We start from the raw sequence: 9289 nt of genomic DNA, 5'->3' as shown, positions 1-9289 counted from the left end.
AACGTCTCATGCATACTCCCATTATTTATAATACTTAGCTTGGGACTAACAGTAAATTAAGTGTACTATTGGCCATTACTTTTTTTTAATATACTCCGAAATTTTAGATTTGGTTTAGGGATTATTATGTGAGTTGTTGGAACGTGGTCATATGTTTAGGGAGGTTAATAGCGTTAAACACCGTTGTTGTTGCTATGATAATGCATGGGATGCTCTGTCCAATAAATGAACCTCCCAAGTAATAAGGTGTTTCTTTTCCTTAATTTTGGGTGTTTAGAGAATACTGTTCGAACTTAGGAAGTTTCAAACACAATGAGGCAAAGAAAGTTGATCAGTTAACATTATAATTTATAAAATAACAGTTAAATTGTTTTTTTAATAAACAAAAGGAATTTATTGAAAATTGAGTAATACAAGATAAGAAAGATAACTCTGTTCATCAGCATTTTATATATAAGAATCTCATATATTGACCCCACCATCGGAATAAAACAATTCCTTCCCCTATTATAGTTAACATGACTAACTAGGTCCTTGTCTTATATTTGAGGCATCATAGGTAGGTTCCTGTCGCATGATTTTCGCTAATTGAGATAGGGTGGTTCAAGAACTTGAGAGACCTAAAATAAATTTATATTTTGAGGTATATTAGTATTAAATTTTTTTTATTAAAATTCATTTTTAAATATAATTTTACAATAATTTTTTTAGATATATTAGTATTAAAAAAAATTTAGGACTTTTTTTTGGGGCTTAAAGTCCTTCCTTGGGCTGCTTAAATCTTAAGCCGGTCCTGAATTGAGATAAGTCATTTGACAGTGAACAACAACCTCCAGCAGATACTACTATGACCTTTTATAATAAAGTTGCTACTTGCGCCATTATTCAATAATAGATGCTAAATAGACACATATATAAATTGAAGCTGAGTCATATACAGAACCTTAATTAATATTTTGCCTTACATTCATAAGCTCGGTGTGCACTCTATGTAACTGATGATCTCGTCTAGTAGAATAAAGATTTTGTTATTGTTTATTGTTGTTGTTATGGTGCATGAGATAGGATAATTGAGTTTGACCAAATTCTGTAATTGCTCTAACCAACAGGTTCCTTGTTGACAAAGATCTGAAGTGTAGGAACAATGGTACTACACTCTAATGCGGCTGAGATGCCACAAGTAGGAGGTAAATACCTCCAAAAGGTACTTTTAACACTTTAAGTCAATAGCAAGTTTACTAGAGCCGTGATATATAATAAAGTAATAATACATAAATCATTTTTTATTTTAAATACATCGTTGTTGGTTGTATTTAGAGTTTGAGATATGGGTCATTTTCCTCACGAAGCTCAAGGTCTTCCAAGGTAATATTATCCTGTATTGATGTAGTAACTTTGCTCTGGTCAAGGTGTACTTTTCTGTTTACAAGTGTATTAAAGGTAAAGGAATGATACTCTTGGTAGAGGAGCTGTCCTCAACCAACACTTGGCCCATTAGGCTAGTCTAATGCTCTCTTTATAAGCAAAATTAACTACTTTCACATTAATTAAGAAAGTTAATTTAAATTATTTAATTTTATTTATCTCAAATAAAAAAATAAGATTATTTTTAAAATGTTTTTCACTAGAACTTAATATCGTGAGTAAAATAGAAACTTTAAAAATTGAGTTGTAATTAATTGAAGAGTGTTAAAAATAATATCATTAAATAGGAGTGAGATTAATTAAATTTACTTATATTTAAGTCTAAGATAAAAATAACTTTTTTTGCTTACATATGAGTCGAGAAGAAATAATTTTGAGTCAGGTGACCAGTTATAAATTAGGTCTCAAGTATAGCCTGGAACCCAATCCATGTAACAAAAGTACACAACATAATTCTTTCTTTTGTTGCAAGTGACAAGGAAAAACGTCGAGCTTTAGTGGCCAAGGTTTAAGATCACCAATGATTTAGAGGATGCCAAGAAGAAGGTGATCATTCTTACTGTGGAGAACACCAATCTTCAACCTAGAAATAGAAAAGTACAACAGGACTTAACTACTTCTACCAAAGCTCTAAGTTTAGAAATTGATTTGAAGTTGACTAATGAGGTGTGACACCTCAAGTTCTAACTGTTGAAGAAGAACTCCTCCTAAAATTATAGTTTTAATCAAGAAACTATTAAAAAGCAGATTCTAAGTTGTCTAGACTTCAGCTATTGATGGTTTGCCTTGAGTATGTGATTATTAGACATGACTTGATTAAGAAGTATGAAGAAAAACGTGAAGCATTAGTTTGAAGTATGTTACCCTTCCAGATGCAGGATCTACCCCATCGAAGCAGGACAAGGATATAGCTAATCAGAAACATGAAAAGCATGAAAGACAAATCATATTTTCCAGGATGCAACGAGATAAAAAAACTATGTATTATCAGAAACATGACCAGAAGGATTGTTCAAAAGGGGTAGTGCGATAAAAAAAAAACTACAGATGACATGAAGAAGCACCAAAAGATGCAAAGAGTAAACGGAGAATGGGACACAGATGTCTTCACAGTTCGAAAGCACCCACACAAGAAGCAACAAGCTCAAAAGGTAGACCTACATGTAATCAAAAGCATAAACTTACGTTGATCACCTAGTCCTAATGAGAACTCGGTGTTCTAAATAGGAACTAATAACCAATGGGAAGCATTTTGGTATTTAACAATTATATTTTTGTATATGGGTTGTTGGTACCCCTTATGCCAACCATCAAAATATATATATATATATATATATATATATATATATATATATATATAACCAATTTGGTTCTTCAAATTTAAATTTAATTTTTTAGTTTCACAATTTCGAAAAATATTTTTCTATTCCCTTAACATAAAAAAACTTCTATTAATTTTGGGGTCACAAGGATATTTCTTTATTTTTATACAGAGATTAAAAAATAATTTTTCAGAATTATTGAAGTACTTAAAAAATATTTAAATTTGAGAGATAAAAAAGTAAAAAGTTTTTTAGGTTTAACGAATCTAGAACATATTGAAGCTTGTGTTGTATTTGTAAGTATTTACCAATAAGGGATCCAAAAGTGTTTTTTTTTAAGTAAAATCAAAATCGTTATATATATGAATACGGTGAAGAGCCATATAGCATATGACTTGCTGAAGTCTAACATCAGAGATTTTAACAAAATGCCTAGGGCATTGTAACAGTGCATAAATATTAAAATAGTTTCAAATTCATTTAAAAATTATTTCAATTAATATTATCCCATTATAGGCTTTTTTCAAAAGTTTAAAAACAAAAAAACTTGCAAGCACCCAAGCCATATAGGACCTAATTTAGTGGTTTATTTGTCGGTTCTAAAATAAATTTCATCCTAAGTTATTTTTAACATACTAAGAAAAGTTAATAAATATATGAAAGAGAATTGTAATTTTAGAAAATTTATCTCAGTATTTATATTACATTAAAAAAACTAAAATGACATTTATTAGATATATGTATTAATAAAAAATAAAAAAATAATATTATATTAAAAAGTTAACATAACATTTATTTTAGCATAATTTATTTTTTAAAATGCGACATTTAATTTGGAACGGAGGAAGTTTGATATTAACTATTAATGTTAGGAATTAATAGATAAGATTTACCCTTTGTATAAAAATAGATATATGATTTAATGGTCTTTATGTCTTTACACATAAACACAATTAAATATCATCTTCTAATTAAAAATGTAAAATGGAAATACTACTAAAAGAATGTGTCTATTTATTTGCCCATGGATTAAGATACGTTAGTAATTTTGCATTATTGATGGATAAATCCACCAGTAAAAATGAAAGGTCATAGGTAACATCAAAAGAGTATTATCGACAAGCATTCTGTCGAAAAATCAATCAAAAAATTTGGTACCTTTCTGGGGGAATAATTTCAAAGGTAATTTACCTAGAGATTATTCCGTGGGTAATATAATATAATCTATGAGTAACTAGATAAAATATGTAGAAAAAGTTACAAAAGTTTATTAGCATCAGCACCCAGTGGAACTCAATCATGGCAGTCTTCCATCTAATTAATTCTTGCTTTCTTGGATAGTTAAAACAAGTCTTGCTCCTGGGATTACAAAATTTGTATTTTGTGCTTATTATTAGAATACTTACCCATGTTCATAAGCAAAGGAATTTTATATGTTCTTATTTTGTCAATGAATTGCAAAAATCATAAATGAACAAGATTTGGTTGAACTCAACGTATTTAATTTATTTATATTTTATTTTCATTTTTTAGTTTATTTTTAAAATTATAAAATAAAAATTTAAATATATATTTGAAAACAAAAAATATAATTAATTAAAAAATATGTTATAGATGGACAAATTCATCAGCAATTTTTTACTTAAAAATCTCCCTTGATAGCTTTTCATGGCAAAATCCATCAGTAACTTCCCAAAAAAAAATTGTCGGTAATTTTTAACAGAAAAAGCCATCAATAATTTCCCACGAAAATCTGTCATAATTTCCCACGAAAAAATATGTCGATGTTTTCCCACATATACATCTGTTAGTAAAGTCCGTGGGTAAAAAGTTTGTCATTAAAATCTGTCAGTAAAAGCTTCCTATAAGGTTATTGTTGATGGGATTTTGTTCGTCGGTATTTTGTCGTTAAAATTTCATTACCGACAAAAAATTTGTGATATATACCGGCGGATTTTTCCTATCGATAATAGTGAAATTTCTTGGAGTGATAACTAAACATTTTACTTAAACAAAACAAAAAAAGCGAACCATTTCTTAATAATATAATTAATCTTACAAATAATAATATTGAGACCTTCATTACATAGAAAACATCAAGTACATATATATTCCAATCCAGTACACAAGAGGGGTACGAAAGGATTATCGAAATCATGATTCAGGTTGAAATTAATGCGGTGCATTTATATATATAAAGGCATTAGAAACGGAAGGAATATCCTTATAGCTTTATGGCGTAGAGTGTTATCATTTTATGGGGTTGGAATTGGCTTGTGAATTGGCAATGGTGGTAGAAGAGGTTTCTTGAATTTAGGATCAAGTGGTAGTTTAGGAATAGGCTTTTCAAAGAAAGGTTTTGGTTTTAAAAATTCCTCTGACCCAAAAGCAGGGATAGACTTTTTCACTCTTAATGGGTTTGGTATAGGCTTAACAATGGGAATCAGCTTTGGAATTGGCTTAACAATGGGATTTGGCTTTAGTATTGGTTTAATAATAGGAATTGGTTTCACAATGGGAACTGATTTTGGTATAGGCTTATATATTGGAATAGGGATAGGCTTAACAATGGGAATTGGCTTTGGAATTGGCTTAACTATGGGAATAGGTTTTGGAAAAACACCTTTGAATTTTTCTTCGTCATTAGGAATTGGTTTAACAATCAGAAATGGCTTCGGAATAGGCTTAACGATGGGAATTGGTTTTGATATAGGCTTATAAACTGGAATAGGAATAGGTTTAACAATAGGAATTGACTTTGGAATAGGTTTAATAATGGGAATGGGCTTTGAAATAGGTTTAATAATTGGAATTGGTTTTGGAAAGAATCCTTTGAATTTTTCCTCTTCATTTTGTTCTTTTAGACTGGATTTGGTTAACTCTTCACTTACAACCTTCCCATGTGTGTTCACTTCATTCCCTACAAAGAAAAGCAAAAAGTATATAAGTTAAACACAATAATATATTTGTAATAAATATAAAATTTGAAATATTTTGTCAATGCATTGCAAATAATTGAATTTTTATTTATATATATATATATATATATATATATGCAAAACTAAAATGAAAAATGCATTGCCAATCATAGTTAGACCATATAATTATGCTACTTGCAAAGGACCTTAACTAGCTAGTTGGAAAATTATTGTGTAGTATTTTATTTTTTTTACAACAGTTGCACAAGTTTAAATCTGTAACTTGCAACGGACCCTTACTATATGTTTACTTGATGTATTTTTTTTGGTATGGGTTTTGGTTGTTGTCCCTCATGCTTTCATGTTTTTTCTTCTTTTGTGGATATTAATTAATATAAATTTTAGGTGTGCTTGTTATGATTGGGATAGGAAATGTTAACATTGTTGAAATGTCCTATCATTTTGTCATTCCTTAACTCACCTTTTCAAAAAATAAAAATCTCTAACTTCGTGCATATTACTCCAACCGTCATCTTAGTGGTTCAAATTGTTGTACAGTCTAAAATCATGTGGTCCTTACTAGTCCCTATATGAAATGTAATAATTGAATTTCACGCATATACTGTATGCCAAGATAAATAATTGAATTGAATTCGGAATACAATAATATCAGTAAGAGAACAACTAAAAGTACCATTTTATTTTCATTAAAACATAGGCTATACCGACGTACATACAGTTCATGAATAGTTTTTCATCTCACATGCCACGAGGAATGCCCTAATTATATGCATGTCAAGTATGGATCCAATCTTCGTACGTCACCTTTTGAAATTTGAAATTAGTCCATATAATTACAAATTCTACTTTTTCTTTTAAACGTAATTATTAAAATGAATAAAACTTAATAAGAATAGACACAAAGAAACATACTGCATATTTTCTAAAATAAAAGCCTAACAAAAAAAAATGTGTGTCAGTATAGCATGAGCCATGCACAAACCTGAAATTTCAGCTTTGGCCAAAACAGAAGGAGCAAAACTGAAGCTGGCAAGCAGCAACAAGGGAACCCAGAAGCGCAAAAGTGCGCAATGCATAGCGGAAGCCTTTTTCATGAGAAAACAACAACTAGGCCACACTAATCAAAGCTCAAAAGGGAAATATCTGCAGGCTTGAGATACTCTTGTTCCATATTCCCTTTATTTATAATAGTTTTTGGTTTAGGGATTATTATCTGGGTGGTTGCATCTTGAACGTACGTTTAAAGAGGTCAATATAGTTTAACACCGTCATTGTTGCTGTGATAATGGATGCTCTAGACTCTAGTCTCCATTGAATGAGCCTTCCAAATTAGTTGTTGCTTTTCTTTTTGGGTGATTTGGAGAAGAGGAATGCTGGATGACACAAGTTGATACTACGAAAGATATGAATGTATCTCATTAGTTATTATTTAGTAACTTGTTTCCATCAAACACAACGTAAGAATATGCGTGGAGACAATATTGATGAACACCCAAAATGCTAGGTAACACTTAAAGAGAGACAAAATAAAAAAGATTGAAAAGTATGCATATTATAGGTGATACCATTAAATATGAAGAAAGGTAAATAAAATGAAAGGTAATGTACTGTTTTTATTTTATTTTTTGTAGAATAAATTTAGGTAAGTTGAATCTCAAAGACTCATTACAATTACGACATACCTCAAGACTCAATAAACATTTATAGATATACTTATATATTATTCGTTAACAAGATCTTCAGCAGTGAGATTCGAAATCATGCGTCAAGTGTTCAATACAATGAGTTGTCCAAGTATCATCATCTTTTGTGTTATTCTTTAAAGGAGGCACGTCATATTTTCGTGCAAGATTATTTTGTAGGGATTCAATCAATCAACTTAATTTGATTTTAACAGACAATCATCAATCCTAACCACATGTTTTTTATCCATGTAGAGAGAAATTACTGCATAAAGATTAATAAAATCCCATTATGTTTCCATACTCAAAATCATGATGAAAATTAAATGCGGAAGCGTACCTAGATTAGCCATAATGGAGTGATGAATGGTTGATGAGGATCAAGATTGACCCCTCATCAAATTATAATATCACTAATGGTATCTACACAATTAGTCTTTCATGACACATATGTCTTTAGCTATAATTTTATATTGATTAGACCACTTTAATGGGTGTGTGTGTGTGTGTGTGTGCGTGTATCCTTAGAATCCTTATGAATGTGTTAGACTTTAAGAGCTTAAAATTTGTCATTACATGCCTTGAGCATATTTCAAAAATCTTGTACATTTATTATATCCGCACATAGAACCAAAGTAGTTTTCATTGTATCAATCACAACTAAATTCATCAATGATCACTAATGCTGACAGAATCAAATGACATAGACTCATCATGAAATGTGTAGCATGAAAATTACGTGAAGGTGACCTGTACACATCTATTTTCAACTGGTCCTACTTTGCCTTAATGAGATCATTTAATAACCTTAATGTACAAAGTGTAATAACTGAATAATAAAACATATATATAACCAAATATATCCAAAAGTTAATGTATGCATACATAAAATCTAACATATAACATAAAAGTGACTAACTCCCACTAAACCAAAGATTCCTCGAACTGTAAAACACCTATGTGATCAACATGCTCATGAAAGACCTTGGGTGGAAGTCCCTTAGTAAGAGGATCTGCTATCATGAAGTTTGTCCCTAAGTGTTCTATGGAAATTTGTTCACTCTATACCCTTTCCTTAACAACTAGGAACTTGATGTCAATATGTTTCGACTTGGTTGAGCTCCTATTATTGTTAGAATACAATACAACTTATTTGTTGTCATAATATAACTTAAGTGGTCTTTCAATTCCTTCCACAATTTGCAGCCTTGTGACAAAATTTCTCAACCATATTCCATGATTTGATGCCTCATAGCATGCCACAAATTCTGCCACCATAGTGGATGAAGTACTAAGGGTTTGCTTGGCACTACGCCAAGAAACCGCACCATCGACTAACATGAAAAAGTAACCCAAAGTGGATCTCAAACTATCTAGGCATCCTGTAAAATCCAAGTCAGAATACCTAGTGATCTTCAACTGATCTGACCTCTTGTATGTGAGCATATAATACTTTGTTCTCTTCAAATACCTCATAACTCTTTTGGCTGCTTTCCAATGATCTATTCCTGGATTGCTTAAATATCTGCCTAATACCCCAACTATGTATGTTATATCCGGACACGTACATACTTGGGCATACATCAAACTCCCTACAACTGATGCATAGGGAATCTTTTGCATTTCCTGAATTTCCAATTTTTCTTTTGTGCACTGTTTGAGACTAAACTTGTCTCCCTTAGCAACTGGAGTATCCCCGAATTTACATTCCAGCATGCTAAACCTTTTAAGTACCTTTTCGATATAGCTTATTTGTGATAATCCTAGAATACCCCGAGATCGATCTCGATGTATCTAAATTCCTAATACAAAGCAGGCGTCACCAAGATCTTTCATTTCAAAGTTTTTTTATATAAATGTCTTGGTTTTGTGCAACATGCATATATCATTAGTGGCAAGCAGTATGTCATCAACATATAAG

At 30.7% G+C, this 9289-nt stretch overlaps 2 protein-coding genes across 2 annotated transcripts; both read right to left on the bottom strand.

The window, feature by feature from the left end:
* Window positions 1-4760: 4760 nt before the first annotated feature.
* LOC100798749 (uncharacterized) lies at window positions 4761-6844 on the bottom strand. The gene is made up of 2 exons (NM_001252847.3): window positions 6669-6844; window positions 4761-5667 (listed from the first exon to the last, which is right to left on the bottom strand). The coding sequence occupies exons 1-2, from the start codon at window positions 6778-6780 to the stop codon at window positions 5003-5005; spliced, it is 777 nt and encodes a 258-aa protein (NP_001239776.1). The 5' UTR covers window positions 6781-6844; the 3' UTR covers window positions 4761-5002.
* Window positions 6845-8517: 1673 nt separating this feature from the next.
* Window positions 8518-9084, bottom strand: LOC121173560 (secreted RxLR effector protein 161-like). The gene has a single exon (XM_041009624.1). It carries the CDS (start codon window positions 9082-9084, stop codon window positions 8518-8520), a length of 567 nt encoding a protein of 188 aa, XP_040865558.1.
* Between the last annotated feature and the right edge of the window lie 205 nt (window positions 9085-9289).

The sequence above is a fragment of the Glycine max genome, chromosome 15, assembly GCF_000004515.6.
Source record: "Glycine max cultivar Williams 82 chromosome 15, Glycine_max_v4.0, whole genome shotgun sequence".
NCBI lineage: Eukaryota > Viridiplantae > Streptophyta > Magnoliopsida > Fabales > Fabaceae > Glycine > Glycine max.
This window is presented reverse-complemented; position numbering and strand designations above follow the sequence as displayed.